We start from the raw sequence: 18,156 nt of genomic DNA on the forward strand, positions 1-18,156 counted from the left end.
AAGTTAAAAGTTAACGCTCATTATATTTATTGTTGCAAAGTTAGCAAAATAATGATTCGGTATATCTAACCTGTTGGCCACTAAGCGAGGAAATACTCAGGGCACCACAAGGGGCGAATTAAGCACTACGCAAACTAGGCGAAAAAGCTTGGGCCCCGAGCAAAGGAACCTACCTCCTGCTCACAAGTAATAAGTTGAGTTTGCTACACAATCCTCAGGTTGTGGATCCCTTATACAAACCTTCAATCCAACATTTCAGTAAGGAACTACATTTGTGTGTCCGTTAAGGTCCTCCACTCGTCTTAATCAGCGGTTGGGGGCGCTACCGACGTCTGTCTTTTATCTCTACCACACATTCTGCGCACTAAATACGCTCTTTAGCGCTAGCCTTCCCACTGTTTCGTGTTAAACTGTCCATTGTTCATGCACTTTTCTATGTGAGTTATCTTGTATCTCTCTCTTTTTTAATCTATTCCAGCTAAACCAGCCTAACATATATCATCACTAAAAAGAGCCTCCTAGTAGACAGCGATCGAAAATTCACAAATATACGAAATCTAATGAAAGCGTAAACAAAAACTCATACCCTTGCGTGTAATCAACAAAATAGAGCACTATTGAAACACTCTTTTACAGACCCCAACTTTCCCGTCCGTCGCTTGTTCGATTTTATGGCAGATTGTGAGTTGTTGTCTAAAACAGATCAGAAAAAATCAGCAATAAGTTCTAGTCACGTTATAAGTTCTTATCCCCAGTTTGGTGTCCTTTCTATTTTGTACCTTCCATTCCCTGTCGAGATAATTATGATACATTGGCCGTTTTTTTCGAATCTTGCACATTTTTGCATTGTTCCAGCAACCAAAAAAGCCTTCAGTGGATAAGTTTTGTGTGTGGCGCGTTCTATAAAGAAAATAACAACCACTAACAACAAGGAAGCTAAGCAACATCGCAAAACAAATTAACTAGATTATTTTTAATTTGTGTAAGAGTTAGCTTTAAATTTGGGTTTTTTATGTGTTTAATGTGCGTAGTATTGAAGTTAGCTTTGCTTTAACAGTTTAGGCTACTCCAACTAATAGCGAAGAGAAAATGAAAAAGAAAACTCTTTTAGATGTAAATCTTACAACACAGGTATTGTATCGCAACAACAAAAAACTGTCTTCTTCGGATACAGTAGCAATACAAAACGATGAAGAGTTCCTTTTGTCTATTAAGCTACTATATTTTATAGACAAAGGCGTGTGTATGGATGTATGGTCATATTTCATCTTACGATTGATTAACAGCAGCCTGCATAATGTTTAGAGCAGCAGCTAGACACAAAACGAAGAAGAAATGAAGTAATTACTTAAGGTAATTACAATCAGAGATCAGAAATGTCGCTAATAAGGTTTGAACAAAATGGCGCGTATACGCAATGTGCAATATTTGATTCCGTTCATCCTGTTTTTTGTTTTTTTTTTTGTTAAATTCACACCAACATTTTCCTTTCCGCGACCTCCATTCTACCTAGCTTCCTTTTCACGACCATTGTCTTCGAATAGTGTTTTTGTTGTGCATTTGAAAAAAAAGATCGACAGCGATACACACTGCCTGCAAAACATCGGATCGTGCTTTGGGATCGACAACATCGACAACGAACCACAAAGACCGACACTATCACAGCTCTTGTTCTTCAGTTTGTGATTACGATTAACATCTGCCCCTTGGTAATTAAGTCGCTGAAACTACTAAGCAGGCACAGGCCTTTTTGCTAATTTTTATAGCTTTTTTCTTTTAGGTTCGTTTGCAATATTCTTTTTGGTTTGCGTGCGTGTACTTTTCTAAGAGTTCTTTTAATTTTTCTGCATGTTGTATGTTTATATAGATAAAAGACCCTTTTCTTAAGACCCACTTCAATTACGGCGTTTTGCCGAGACAATGATATAGATGTTGACAGCTTAATTTTGCTTCAATGGAAGGTTTTTTTTATTTCTCGCCGATAACCGTTTCATATGTATTCATTAAAATGTCCTGCTTTTCTAAACTTGGACATATGATTGTGTGAACGCTTGTTGCATTAAAATTAATACAGGTTGGTAACGCAAAAGTGATACACTTTGTTTATGTCATAAAATTGAAATTATATTTTATTTAACTGCGGAATCGATGTCAACATCTTTAAGTAATAAAATTACACTGTGTTTGGTTAAGTTATTTCACCCTAGTATTTGAAAACGGCCCGTAAACGCTTTATTCACAACACGCACATATTTATTCGGCATTTCGTCCCAAATCTTCACCAAACGATGCTTGAATTAGTCCTAACTCAAATGCTTAACGTCGTCGAGCTTATATTCCCAAATATTGAAGTCCAATTGCTTCAAAGCTGGGCCATTCAGACGAGCTGATGAAATGAGGCATATTCTCCTGAACTATAAAAGCCTTATGGAACTGAATACTGTTGAAAGCAAAAACTGTCTTTTCCAAAAAGTATGTCATGTTTCAAATGGCTTTTCATAACGAATTACAAATAATATCCCTTTTTTATTCTTACGCCTCTGTCAATGAAAAACAATGGCCCATATCGCATAATATTTTGATTACGATCGAAATTGAAAACCTGTACACAAAAATTCATTTTGAATGAACAAAAATCACTTCGGCAACGCTTAAGGACTGTGTCGTCGATCTAAATCGAAATCGAATACAGCAATTATCTGATATACGATTTCGAACGAGACCGAGCACAATTGTTAATAGCGTATCTCGAGATTTCGCGCATAGCGGAACCCTATAGAAAAAGAGTTTATACTACTGGTTCAAGGATAAGAAAAAACGAAACAGAGTTTTGAATTAAATATTTTTATTGTAAAACAAAGGTATCTTTTGCATAAATTCAATGCAACATGCGTTTTGATCATTAGTGAAATGCAAAAAGAACATAACATATTTCAAAATATTAAAATTAAAAAAAAATCACACGGCGCTGTCAAACTAAGGGAATCGCGTACTGCAAATTCACGTAGGGGAACCTGGGACAAAATGGTAAGGTGGCGCGAAATGGTCACCTGCATTATTGGCAAATTAACACTGTCATGATGACTTCTAATGATTCATAAACATCAAAGACAATGTGTAAAGCCCGCATAAAAGTTTCATAACCTAAGATTTCAAAATAAGTGAATTAATCAACAAATAAAATGTTTGCTTAAAACGATTTAATTTTCACCGTCTCGAAAATAAGCTTTCGTAAGAATTTAACTAGAAGCTAGTCTCGTGGTCCAGTTGCCAACTCGTACGACTTAACAGCATGCTCGTCATGGGTTCAAGTCCCAAAAGGACCGTGTCGCCATACGTAAAAGTTTGTAAAAGTTTGTAAAATGTTTCACTTGGGGCAAAATGTTTTGACAAAAGCAACATGATGAGGATGTGGTTTAAGCTAAGGTTGCTACAATATACTAGCTTTACATAAATAATGCTGTGCTGTATATACTATACATAAATATCGAAGGTGTTTAAACTAAACTAAACTTCAATCTCTACCCTCACAATTCTACCAAAATGCAAGGGCTTAAACCAAAGCCTGAAGTCCAATGTTGTGGTCCATTTTGCCCCAACAAGCGAGGCCATTTTACCCCACACAATACATTTTCACGACTTTTGACATTTTTTTAAATTCATTTTTTTGCTCTTATTATTTGTTAAATTCTTACGAAAGCTTATTTTTGAGACGGTGAAATTTACATCGCCTAGAACTATATTTTATTTGCTAAATTATTCACTTATTTTGAAATCTTATGTTATAAAACGTTCATGATGGGCTTTACACATTGTATTTGATGTTTTTCAATCATTAGAAGTCATCATAACAGTGTTAATATGCCAATAATGCAGGTGACCATTTCGCGCCACTTAACCATTTTGCCCGAGGTTCCCATATTTTTTATGAATCCGTAGACTTTTTCCATGATTGTTTTCCATGAATAAGACGTTGAAGTATCTATTGCTGTCAAAATAACAGTGTAAAATGGTTTAACCAATAAGATACAGACCAAAATCCTTAACAGATCCATTTTGCCCGCTTTCTCTTATATAGGCTGGTATTATTGAATCCGTTCGTAGCGGCGGCGTACGTCCCGACACTCATTTTCCTAACGTACTAGATGGTTGCTACAGTTATTCACCGCGGCGTTGTAGGAGCGGGCTCAAGAAATGTGTTGCCATCCCTAGAATTTCATGTGAGCGCCGTACGTTCCCGCTACGAACGGATTCAATAATACCAGCCATAGAGTATCGCGTACTGCGGATGATTGCTGTAACCAGTTTCGACCAGTAGACAATTCCTATATTAAACATCGTGCAGTCGACAAATTTAGTCGACAATTGGTACCACATATGCTCTTTGTCGATAGAATTCAAGGTAGTCAAAATCTCATGCATGACCTGTTTTTTTTTTTAAATTTTGCATAAAGCCCGGCTTACAGTTCCAGTTAAATTGTTCGAAATAGCTTGACTCTTCGACTACGGTAATAATTTACAGTCATATATTACACACACACACACACACACACACACACACACACACACACACACACACACACACACACACACACACACACACACACACACACACACACACACACACACACACACACACACACACACACACACACACACACACACACACACACACACACACACACACACACACACACACACACACACACACACACACACACACACACACACACACACACACACACACACACACACACACACACACACACACACACACACACACACACACACACACACACACACACACACAAACACACACACACACACACACACACACACACACACACACACACACACACACACAGACACAGACACAGACACAGACACAGACACAGACACAGACACAGACACAGACACAGACACAGACACAGACACAGACACAGACACAGACACAGACACAGACACAGACACAGACACAGACACAGACACAGACACAGACACAGACACAGACACAGACACAGACACAGACACAGACACAGACACAGACACAGACACAGACACAGACACAGACACAGACACAGACACAGACACAGACACAGACACAGACACAGACACAGACACAGCCAAATTTTATGTTACATTTGGTTTTATTTAATTGATGGTTTTTGTTGAACGTATCGTTTTTAACTATTTATGGTTTTGTTGTTAGATTGTGTATCTTTTAAATAATAAGCATGCTTGTAGTAGATTTAAATTTGTCAAAGTTTTATGCAATTGTATCATGTTCTTTCATTTACAAATAGCAAATTTAGAAAAACAAACTGAAACAAGCAAATGATTTCCATGAACTTTTGAACTTTTTCCATTCATCTTTAGGATACGACACCCTTCCAATAGACTCAATGCAAGGTCTGGAGATTGGAGGAGGTGGTGGTAGCAGCAACGGTGGTGCGACTGGTAACGGCGGCATGGGCGGCCAGCAGCAGCAGTCTGGCGGTGGGCCCGGTTCGGTGGTGATGGGTGGCGGCGGTGCCAGCGGCATGTCCTCGTCCGGCCAGCCAACATCACCGTACGGTATGGACATGGACGTCGGCGAAATGGAAGCTAGCGAGCTGACGTTTGATCATCTGGACGTGATGCCATCGCCGCCACAGGACAACAACCAGGTTGCCGCCTGGTACGATACCGATCTCTAAAGGGCGGACATACTTTAGCATCGATCAACTTTAGCAGCGGATGTCGCGCACACACACACATCACAATGCAAACATGCAGGTAGAATGTTCGAAAGAACGAAAGAACAGAGGAGGGCTAGGCGATCTGCGATCTAGGTGTAGGGCGCGTCTCTGCAATATCACTTCCATTACAAACTGGGCTATATTTGGATCATTTTATTTTATAAGTGCTAACATTTTTCTTTGCTCGATATAAGGCTATACCGAAAATTTACATTACGCTCTTTCGCACACCGCGGGTGTGTAGAGAAAAGCATAATTTTATTTTTTGATAACGATTTTACAATATCTTTTAGCTATTGATAGCTAGTAAAGCAAACATATGGGCGGATTTAAGAAAGCACTTATTGTAATCTTTTTCATCCTTTTAAAAATATTTTGTGTGCATCTATGAACGTCTAATCCTCTCAACTATATGCTGGATATTTTTTTAATCATCTAAGGCAAGTCAATCTAACCCCATCACAGGTAAACCTAGAATACATTGAAATGTATTTTTTGAGGTTTTGCTACAAAATACAATAGAACTTAATATAAATTTGCTGGAAATTGTGTAAGGAACTAATTTGAAGGAAAAAAAAAATATAATCGAATTCATGTAGCAAAATTATGGTACTCCCGTATCTATTAAATTGAGACAAGTGTTAGGGAAAGTATTTGAATGGAAACCTATGCATACACAAACAAAACGAATACAATTATCATTATGAAAGCAAACAAGAAAACGAAAAATATTAGTGCTTCCAAAAAAACGAAAACCATGTTCAATTCGTTTCATCCTCTCTTTTTCTCTCGCTCCCCTTCTCTCTCTCTCTCTCTCTGTCTCACTCTCTCTCTCTCTTTATCTGATATAATCCTTCTTTTTTTCCTCCTCTTCTTCTCTCCCGTTTTCATCTAAAAAGAAGCAATGCTTTCAATGCCAGCAATTTTAATTTACTTTTCATTTAAATACTACCACTATTTACATCCCATTTTCTTCTATATTACAAAAATATATAAATATATGATTATCGCTAATTGATAAGTTTTACGAACAATGTGCGGACACAATCAGTCACACTCTCTTTCTATCTTTCGTCACATATTTGTTCAATTTTGCACAATTTGTTCAATATGTTCCGGGTATCATTTATCAGATGCATTTGTCATAAACTCTCTGCCGTTACTCCGCTCTGTGGGATAATCTAACGCGTCAGAAGTCGCAAAATGGTGGCATGACGATGTCATGGATTTTGGACGAAAAGTTCTTCAACGAGTTTTTTAACGAATTTAATTGTTGGGCTTAACCGAAGAAAAGCTTTGACAAATTTCAAGGTTCTATTCAAAAAAATGTCATAATGAACAGGAAGAACTAGAATAGAAGAAAGTTGTGGACGACGTGTTCTATACGAAGTTGATTCACTCTTTATTAACATATTTCATGTTAAATCATATTTCAAAAGAATAACAAATCATATTTCAAAAGAAAAAAAAACAATTCTTTAATTTGAGCAATAACTCAGTACAATTCATTTTCTCTGTCGCCTTCCAATTCAGGGGTTTCTATAGGAAATGATTAAAAAAAATGGATCAAGATTGTGAAAAGGACGACGGATCGCAATTCTAAGGGTACATCACTTAAATGTATCCTCACCAATGCGGTGAGTTATCCCTTCCATTGTTTTTTTCTTTTTTATTTTAACTCACTTCTTCTCACTCGTTTGACTCATGAACAAAAACTTAGTAATAATATTGGCTGGTAATTTATTTCTTAATGAGGAGCAAAAATATCTATAACAGTTCGTTCCATCGATTTATTTAAAGAAAGATTATTCACATGAAAATGGATTGAAGAAAAGAAATAAGGGCAACATTTGCTGCAATAGAAAAACTCGAGCGGGATGAGCGAATATGGAAAGATATCCGGTTAACAGAATAGAAAAGGACAAATCCATACATTTTATAAAACGGAAGTCGAGTAGAGCTATTTCATAAAAGGAAATGATGAAGCAACCCAGAGAAAAATGTATTTGTTGCAAACTTATTGAACGCAAGGGTAGAAGAAGTAAACAGACCTAAATGCACCTTCCCATACACACATCCATAGAGGAGAAATGGTACGAAGTTATTATAGCAAGTAACTTTTTAGCGGTATAATCAATGTTTTATCATTCATCTGATCATGATCCCAAGATATAATAAACAAACAAACAAGAAGAAAATAAACAAGCAAGGAACCAATGCGAGTCAAATAACACAGAGAAGAGAGAAACTAAAATAACGGTAGAGAAAAAGAATAGCATAAATATATCGGGTATTAAATAAAATTGAAGCAACAAAACAAAACAAAATCGGAATGAGACTAAAGCAACAGCGAGAGCGAGAGAGAGACAGAGGGAAAAACAGGGAAAAACGACATTGCAGAACTGTCTCACCGGCTCGGGTCACACGGAACATGGATTTTCGAAAGCGCCTGCTGTGTATCGCACGCCCCACTGCTAACTTGGTTTTTCTTCAGTTTTCAACTCAATTGCACATTCGCTAGAACAGGTTTCATGGTCCGCTTCTGCAATTGCTTGATTGCTACTGGAAAGATAAAAAAGGACGGGGCTGAGCGATGTTGTCCTAAAACGTTGATGTTCCAGAAAAACGGGGGCTAGATTGGGGTAAATCATCATACGCCTTTTTTTTACGTAACGACCTATGCGGTCATGCCGCCCTATACAAGATTTAGAGACTGATTGAGTACTACACAGTCAGATAGTCAATTCTTGCTACGGGCATTCAGGCATGTTATTAAGTCGCGCGTTCCTTGTCAATACCATTCATAAAAAACCTGATTGTGGAATATCTGGAGTACGCCTTAGCTGTTGATACTATTTGGGAGGTTGGAGTTGCATTTGTCGTTGCATTACCATTGACAGAATGTGTAGTGTCTTGTATCAGCCAGCAGCAATAGCGTTTAACTCACTCAGAATGCGTGACGTGTGCATATTAGACGTTCAACGTTAGCGACGACAATTACAGCTTCAGGGTGATTTCTCCTCCCACGCAAGGGTGATGTTTACCGACACGCTCCCGTGCGTCCCTCCGCCGATGCACATGACTGCAAAATGGTCTGGCTGATCGCGATGCACCTGCACCCTTGGAACACACTTCTTCCACGATATGCCACACGCGCCGGAAGTTGCAGTTGCAACACGAAAGCTGACTCGACCAGTTTGGTCGCAACATTGAAGGAAGAGCTCGGTACTGCTATGAATTCTCGGTTCCTACTAGTGGCACTGCTATTGCGGATATCACGGGCCGATTGGGTCGAGATACCGCAGGTCAAACCATCGCCTCCGCTAACCCAAGGAGTATCCATCAGCACCACAATCAAACCCGCCACCATCGACAGTCACCACTCGCATCTGCTATTGTCCCATCTTTCTGGCGACCGGAGAAGAGTGGGCAGTCATTGGTCGCCATCTGTAGCTGGTGGTAGTGGCAGTAGCGGTAGTACCTCCTCTTATATCCGCTGGCATCGACCTGTAAATGATTTACTCGAAAACCATGGCCTAAACATGAGCGAATCTCTTCGGGTACCAGCCTGGGTGGGTACAACGACCTGGCAAGAAGCACATCAACACCCGTCCGTTACGCTAGTGAATATTTCAAACAAGGTGGAGCAATTGCACGATGCCGAAAGTGACGAGGACTCGCATGGCGACGGTCAGTACCCGGTGGTGCACACAGAGCTGCTTCCGTTCGGAAATCGGTACGAGGAAGAGTCGATCGAATCGATCGCTGCGAACGGAGCACCAAAGGCCATCCTTCATTATGTGGCACCGTCCGTGGCTCACTTTGACGATTTCGATGACTACGACGAACTATTGCCGCAGGTGCATCAGGTGAAGCCAAAACCTCCGAACAGCGAGATAGAAGTAGAGGAGGAGGAGGAGTACGTAGAAGAGGAAGACCTAGAAGAGGTGCACGAACCGGATAGGACCATCGAGGAATTTGAAACAGTGGAGCAAGCGAAACTACCGAGTAATCTTCATGTGCATCCCCAACCACCGACGGGACTAGGTGGATTTCTCGACTTTCTCCGACGCATGCAGGTCAGCTTCGTGCAGCGAACGGCACACACGATCGGTGACAAGATAAGAATGCTGGCCGGGATGCGCGATCAGCTCCTGAGCACCATTGGTAAATTCTGCGGCATCAATATTGAGACTTATCAATAATGTCAGACATCCATAAACTATCTATAGCATTGCCCTCTTTTCTCCACTTCCCAGAGCGACGGATTGCCGTTCTATGGCAGGGTAACAACGATATGTACCAGTCCGAGCAGCGTAGCCGGGCCAAGCGCGGTTGGATGGAACCGCACGCAGACACGGAGGCCATGGACTTCCCGTCAGCCGAAGGGGCGCTGCTTACCATTTCCTTTCTCACCTTCGCCGTATTTCTGATCAAGCTGGTGCTACAGGTGATCAACACGATAAAGGCAAAACACTACACGTACAGCACATTCGCGGCGGCCACACCGGTGTCGGGTGGATTACTAGTTAAACGCACCCGGCGCCAAACGGTTGATCCGCACGAACTGCAGGTGATCCTGGGTGCACTCAATGGCTTTCGGCCCACGTAGTACACTACCTCAGGCGTGTGCTGCTTACTTTTTGGAGGCAATTTTACAAGTTGTCTATAATTCATTTCTCATTTGATTGAAACACGTGGCACAAGCAATAATAAAAAAGGAAATCGTCTTGCTTTTAAATGAAGTGCGTCATATGCACTGTAGTGATGGGTAAATTCAACAAAAAACCGGAATCGCTTCCGAATGACTCCGCCAAAATAAGAACTCGGAGCAAAATTCTGAACTCGGATTCGTTTGGAGCCGTCCGGAGCCGCTAGTCGGAGTCGTTCAGACTTCAGTCTGTCACAACGACTCCTACGGCTCCAACCGGCTCCGATGGCTCCAACGGTTCCAGACGGCTTCGAACAGCTCCGACGGCTCCGGGCTGAATCGGAGCCGGAGTAGTAATGTTCGGAAGCGATTCCGATGACCCATCACTAATGCATTTTTCGGCAGGGTAACTAAAAACATGAAATTATGCATAAACGCGTTAAAACATGTCTCAAAAGCCTGTTTTGGAATTTGAAATATGCTCATTTGTAATACATATACGGAGTTCCACATCATTTCCTTGATTTTTTTGTCCATGATATCAAATAAAATGTGCAGCGTTAAACATTTTACGACAGATTTGTTGACAGCCTAAAGTTAGGCAGGTTTCGTTATTTACATGTTCAGTCCGTTCAGTGAACTTTTTCGTATGCCATTGGCCTATTGCTAGGGAAATAATAAATATTGCGCACAACTGCACTCTACTCACACGCATAGCAGTAGCCGGTAGGTAAAAGAATAGTGTTCTATGAATTATTGAGGTTGATAAAACCCTCATCCCACACACAACAATATTGATGAACAGAGTAGAGTTGAAATTAAAGCAAACAAAACAAATCAATTTTACAACACGCATGTTTGGTTCAATATCAACTGCTTGCGTTGGTGATGCCGGCGTAACGGAAAGTTGATGAAAATCAGCGCCGGGTGTTAAGAGAATCAGCACAGTCAACTGATAAACGTGTGGTTTGTATTAAAGATTGTTTATTTTATTTATTCTAACCTGTCGGTAGTCTCAAAATTACGATCATTAATTTTTCCCTTTAACTGTTGCCGACAATAGGAACACGGTAAATGTTAATATTTTTGCAGTTCAATGCTGTTGACTCCTGCCGAAACTTGTAACAAAAACACATCTTGGATGTGGCTAAATATTCATTAAAATTTGTATAATATCACTACAGTGTGTATGTGGATACGTAATATTAATCAAATATCCAAAAATTCGCGATTAATAATCCAATAGCTTAGGAGAAAAATAATAATTTGTGAGCCTGTCGGAGCCGTATTCTATATCCGTCCGGCTCTCATTTTTTTCAATGCCTACTTTGTTGGTAACTTAAATCAAAGGGACTGTAAAACCTACCAGCAAAATTATCCAAATGTAGAACTACAACATAAAATTAATAACTAAATACAGTGGCTTAAGTCTTACCTAATTAATCGCACATACATAGTGAAAATTGATAAGCACATGTCCAAAGAAATAGTCAGCAGCTCGGGTGTGCCACAAGGAAGCAATATTGGCCCGCTTTTCTTCATATTGTTTATCAACGATGTTACCCTCGCTTTACCTCCCGACAGTATCAGTCTGTTTGCCGACGACGCAAAAATTTTTGCGCCTATTCACAACACAGGTGATTGTACATTCCTGCAAGACTGCATCGAAATTTTCTGTTCGTGGTGCAAGCGTAATGGACTGACTATCTGCATCGAGAAATGCTACTGTGTGTCTTTTAGTCGATGCAGGAGCCCAGTGACTGGGACCTACTTCATGGACGGCACTGCAGTTAATCGACAGAATCATGCCAAAGACCTGGGCGTTCTGCTTGACTCTAGTTTGAACTTTAAACAGCATATCGATGACGTTGTAGCCAGAGGAAATCAATTACTTGGCGTGGTTATCTGGACAACTAATGAATTCCGCAACCCCATGTGCATCAAAGCTGTGTACAACTGTATCATTCGTTCGGTTCTGGAATATTCGTGCGTAGTCTGGAGCCCAACTACCGCTTCTTCAATTGCTCGACTTGAGGCGATTCAACGTAAGCTCACGAGATATGCCCTACGCCTACTTCCCTGGCAGGATCGCAATTATCTTCCTCCGTATGCTGCGCGGTGCCGTCTTCTAGGCCTTGAACCTCTTTCGGTTAGAAGACGCAATGCACAGTGCTCTTTCATCGCTGGATTGCTAAATGGCTCTATCGACTCATCGCCTTTGTTGCATCGAGTCGATATCTATGCACCATCCCGAAAACTTAGGTCTAGAGAAACTCTACGGCTCGCTCAACCCCGTTCCAGTGCTGGTCGGTCTGACCCTATGTTACGCATGTCGGCTGTCTTCAACACTGTCTCGGATTGCTTCGACTTCGACATCTCAACTCAGTGCTTCAAGGAACGTCTCCGGCTTTTGCCGTGGCTGCAGTGAATTGCGATGCAAATCTTGTTTTTGCTATGTTTTCTTTTTTTTATTGAACTGTTACATTTTAATTAGGCCATACGGCCCGTTGAAGATTAATAAATAATAATAATAATAATAAATTGCTTTTTATCGCGAATCTTTGGAAATGAGGGTGTAAAACTGCTATAAATATTTTCTCTGCCTATTTCCATTAATTTTTTTTCGAAAATAGGAACTGCCGAAAATAGAAGCAGAGGCAGTGTTTGCATTTTCATGAATATTTCTAAAAAAAGCATTTGAAACGGCTAGTGAATAATACAGGGTTTCCCGCTGCGCAAAGCGATCGAAAACTTCTCAGCCTCTCGCTCAATGCAGCTAGAGGGCTAGAACCAATATTGATAAAGCGAGGTGAAGGGATGGGGAAGAGGGGAAGGAGGGGAGCAAGAGAACGTGGGTTTGTGTTGTGTCCGCACAAATGAAAACGTACCGTCCAAATAGACATACAGTCTGTTCCCGAGTTACGCGGTTTCTGCGTTCCCGGCGAATCCGCATAACTCGAATATCCGCGTAAGTCGAATTTCACATTTTTTGAAAAAAAATACTATTCATTAATCAGAGTTTTTGATTTTATTTAGTACTTTTATACACTTTATCATTTATTTGATATGATTTGTGCGAAAAATTCTAATATATCTGGCTTTTAAGCGGTTTCAATTTGTTAGCAAAAATGCAATTCATACCGAACTTGAAGCAAATTGTATTGATTTGACATTTGATCTGTCAGGCTGGAAATAGACGAACCGAGATCGTCGCGGTACCGCGAAATTCACGCCTTATTTATAACAGTTGTAGAACAGTTGAGCTGTCAAATCTTCCGCGCCTCCAATCGCGCCTGCTGTTTCGCAGAGATACCCAACTTCGGTATTGCTGAGATTTTCGCGGTTGCGCGAACCGATTATTTTTACTTTTTTTGGCGGATTTATGTGAAAACTCGTGTCGAGAAATGAGTTTTGTATTTTATTTTGCATAAACTATGTGAAATAAATAATTTTATTCGCAAATTAAAAAAAAATCTTCTTGGCACATTCAATCGTCACCAGACCTCGGATGGTTCCATACACGAACCGCGATTATCTCGCCTATCTGTCAGATTTTATCAAGGTGTTATAAATGACAAGGTGAAGTTGTTCAGAGCAAAATGACATTTCTCGACTTGACATTTCTCTTCCAGGGGCTCCGGTATAAAAATCGGGGAGGGCTGGTGCGGGGTGATGAAATTTGTATGCAGAGAGTGACAGATGTCCCCCACAATGTCGCCCAGCAAAAGCGATAAAAATCAACCTTGTAAATACATTATCCTTGGATTTTATAACATAATTGACAGCTCAAGTCATACGCGATTTTCGCGGTACCGCGATGATCTCGGTTCGACTATTTCCAGCCTCAAATTTAGAAAACCACGTACAGTGGTGCGCCGTTTATCCGAGTACCTTTTATCCGGCTGTCCGTTTATCCGTGCTGTTGAGAAATGATAGTTCAATACAAAGGTGACATTGCGTTTTGAGGAGGATATTTGAAAAAGCGGTTAAAAGAGCACATTGTCAAAACAAAAGACCCAATAATTCAAGACAAATTTCAAATATTCTTGTGGAAAAAGCATGAAGGTAATAAAAACTGGGTTATTTTTATCAAAAAATAAGATAATTTTCCAAAAATTAATCAGGAATTGGTGATAAAATATATCATTTGACACATTATCCGTGTTATTCGCTTATCAGGGCGAGGTCAACTCCCGAGAAGCCCGGATAAACGGCGCTACACTGTATCTCCGAATCCGCGTAGCCCAAGGTGTTATAAATGACAAGGTGAAGTTGTTCAGAGCAAAATGACATTTCTCGACTTGACACATCTCTTCCGGGGGCTCCGGTATAAAAATCGGGGAGGGCTGGTGCGGGGTAATGAAATTTGTATGCAGAGAGTGACAGATGTCCCCCACAATGTCGCCCAGCAAAAGCGATAAAAATCAACCTTCTAAATACATTATCCTTGGCGTAGCCGTCCAAATAGACATAGAGCGAGAACGTCGCGCGCGACGAAAAATAGCTCAAAATTTCACTCGGTGTGGATCAAAGTAGCTCATTTGACTCAGTCAACCAACTTTTTTTTTTATTTGAAAACACACAAAAATAGGTTGAAATGTGTTCAAATCTATTTTTTTGCGTTTGGCATTAATCTGGCTTGTAAACAAAGTAGATAATTCGATTATTTCGGATGAAGCAAAAGTGTCGCGCGAGACGAGTAGCTCTGTTTGCAAAATTGACGTTGTCGCTGTATGTCTATTTGGACGGTGAAACAGCAGGCGCGATTGAAGGCGCGGAAGATTTGACAGCTCTACTGTTCGGCCGCAAATACACGACGCGCGTTTCCGCGCCCGCGGAAACGCGTATAACAATCCAGCCATAGAAATGAAATGTCATTCGAACGCGCTACCGCGGAAACGCAGAGATGCTCAGCTGGATATCTCTGCGGAACTGTTATACGCGTTTGAACGCGCCCGCGGAAACGCGCGTCGTGTATTTACGGCCTTCTACAACTGTTATAAACAAGGCGCGAATTTCGCGGTACCGCGACGATCTCGGTTCGTCTATTTCCAGCCTTATGAAAAAATAGTTTACTCTACCGGTTTGAGGGTTGAAATATATCTCCACTGAGTTTTGCAATCATTTTTTATGTTGTAAAACAAGTATCTTTTGCACAAACTTTACGCAATATGCTTTAAGAACATTAAGGAAATCTAAAAAGAGCATAAAATATTTCAAAGAATTAAAGTATTAGCAAAAAACACATGGAGCTGTCAAATTTAGAGGAATCGCGTACTGCGAATTCGCGTATATCGAGTATCGCGTACTGCGGATAATTGCTGTATGTATTATAAACTAGTAAACGTACATAATAAATAAGAAACAATAAAAAAAATCAACACTTTAAAATCACAAGTGTGGTGGCCGCGCACCAGCCGCACCGAGCGCCCCTGCCGAGAGCTCCTGCTCGATCGACTCGCAACACTCTAATTGTGCGATCGGCACACACTGAGCCTTGCGCTGCTTAGTGTGTGCGACAGTGTGCGTGTACACTGTCGTCCTCCTGGACGTTGACCGCCCAAGCGGAAATTTTCGGACGATAACTCATACACTCTCATAATTTGACAAGCAATATATGATTGTATGTGTGGTTCTTCCATTCGTAACATTTCGCTCTCTAAGCCAAGCGTTGAAGCAGGTTATGTGTATTTCTTTTTGACTACTATGTTTAGTTTGCATTTAAATTAGTTGTGTTCTTTCGTATCGTAGCATTCATATAAATACCAACAATTTAAAAACTATTTAACCTCAAAATGTCTAACGCTAGACGTGAAATGAAGATAGCAAATATGCCATTGCACGCTGTTGTGGTTATGTGCCGAAAAAAGTCTGAATCTCGTACACCGTTTCGTTTGTCAAATCGTGCACGAAATATCAATCGAAAAAACAGCCGAAAAGTGACATTCTCATTCGTTTGGGTATGTGCCGAAAAAAGTCTGAATCTCGTACACTATTTCGTTTGTCAAATCGTGCACGAAATATCAATCGAAAACACAGCCGAAAAGTGACTTTTTCACTCGCTTGGGCGGTGGCAGCGCAACTGCCACGGCAAGTCCAGGGGTCGGCACGGCTGCCCACAACAGTGTGAACTATTTTTCGTCCATTATCATTTTTGCGCCAACACGGTCGCGTACCGGAGCTTTGCGTCAGAAAGAGATAAACACATACAGAACTCTCTCTCGAACGACCGTAAACGTTTCAATCGATCAAGAGCTTCGATTGATTCGAGGTTCTTCGGACGTTTCTGCTCGCTTTTTCGATCGGTTTCGGCGGAAAGCGAGCTCAAAAACTGCTCGATTTTGTTGTGCGGGCGGTCGACTTGTCGAGCAGTTTGTCTTGTGTCAATTCTTTCGTTTGTTTTCATTAATGCATGCGGTAAAGAGAGTTGATGCAGACTGTTGGCATTTTTTCATCTATGGCGAAATCTAAGATATCGTGATTTTTATTTGAAATAATGTTTGATAATGTATTAATTTTACACCGAAAGTCGTTTACGCGATATAAATATCAAAGATCGGCTAGTTGTAGAATCTTTGGAAAAGTGTTTGTAACGGTTTTCAGCACAGAAATTAAAAAAAAAAACATAAATTTCTTCTCACTGACAACTTTTCACTGTCAAAATCAAAATCGTCGTATCTGCGAATCGTCGTAACTCGAGGGGGTCGTAACTCGGGGGACGCCAGTACGCGAAAACTCGAGATACGCTATTGCGCTCGGTCCCGTACGATAGCGTACTGTATATGCGATGACTGTATATGCAACACAACTCAATTCACCGTTCAAATAGACATAGAGCGAAAACTTCGCGCGCGGTGATATCTCGTGCTACAACAAGTAGCTCAATTTTGCAAACAGAGCTATTTGTCTCGCGCGACATTTCTGCTTGATCCGAAACAATTCAAAACAAAAATAAATAAATTTTAACACATTTTAACTCATTGTTTAAAAATGTTTTTAAACAAAAAGCATGTAGGTTGGCTGGGCTAAATGAGCTACTTTTATTTACGCTGGAGTAAAATTTTGAGCTACTTTTTGTCGCGCGAAACGTTCTCGCTCTATGCCTATTTGAACTGTCACTTGAGACGTATTTCTATTCTGACCAAGGACCGTAAAGATATCAAGTCAAGTTATAAGCCCGTTTTGACAGCTAGGTGGAAGAAGAATCGACGAAGAAAACTGACAGTTAGTTTTCCCCGTTTGGCGAACGCTTCAAGTTCTCGAAGGAAAATTTCCATTTTAAATCGGGTGCTCTAATCAACTAAAATATTCACCCAAATTGATCTCCACCAAATATTGACCATGCAAAACGTAAACAATCCATCAATACATGTACAAGCGGAAAACCATCTGTCAAAATCGGAGCCCAGGGGGGGATCGCCAAAAGCGCTATAACTTCACCTCATTATACATTCCACCTTGATTCTGACAGTTTAAATAGACATAGAGCGACAAAGTCGCGCGCGACAAATGCCTATTTTGTTGGTAACCTGCACACTTAAAAATATTACACGACCTCGGTTTAAAAAACTGCCGAAATCCGTCGGCTCTTTCGATTCTTGCTGATATGTCAGTTGAAAAAACGCAGTAGCCGAAAATCAGTACCATTTAAAACTGAAACATCAGTTAAATAAATATTTGAACCGAAACTCGGCAACACAACATGCCGAGCACATACGTTAACACTGCTGTCACCGAGATAATCCGTCAAAATAACCGAGATTTCAG

The 18,156-nt window shown here is 40.5% G+C and overlaps 2 protein-coding genes across 12 annotated transcripts in view; both read left to right on the forward strand.

The window, feature by feature from the left end:
- Positions 1 to 6,493, forward strand: part of LOC120906148 (armadillo segment polarity protein) — a 50,311-nt gene extending 43,818 nt beyond the window's left edge. For 6 of the 11 annotated variants that reach the window (XM_040317624.1, XM_040317625.1, XM_040317627.1 and 3 more), the window contains one exon: positions 5,377 to 6,493. In XM_040317624.1, the coding sequence (XP_040173558.1) occupies positions 5,377 to 5,696 (320 nt within the window). In that variant the 3' untranslated portion in view covers positions 5,697 to 6,493. Of the gene's footprint in view, positions 1 to 478; positions 1,710 to 5,376 lie in introns of all 11 variants that reach the window. The other 5 variants (XR_005740040.1, XR_005740042.1, XR_005740039.1 and 2 more) reach the window with 3 other exon arrangements.
- A 20-nt stretch (positions 6,494 to 6,513) lies between these two features.
- LOC120906150 lies at positions 6,514 to 11,235 on the forward strand. The gene is made up of 2 exons (XM_040317639.1): positions 6,514 to 9,905; positions 9,998 to 11,235. Exons 1-2 carry the CDS (start codon positions 8,828 to 8,830, stop codon positions 10,348 to 10,350), a joined length of 1,431 nt encoding a protein of 476 aa, XP_040173573.1. The 5' UTR covers positions 6,514 to 8,827; the 3' UTR covers positions 10,351 to 11,235.
- Positions 11,236 to 18,156: the final 6,921 nt, after the last annotated feature.

Source organism: Anopheles arabiensis, chromosome X, assembly GCF_016920715.1.
Source record: "Anopheles arabiensis isolate DONGOLA chromosome X, AaraD3, whole genome shotgun sequence".
Classification (NCBI taxonomy): Eukaryota; Metazoa; Arthropoda; class Insecta; order Diptera; family Culicidae; genus Anopheles; species Anopheles arabiensis.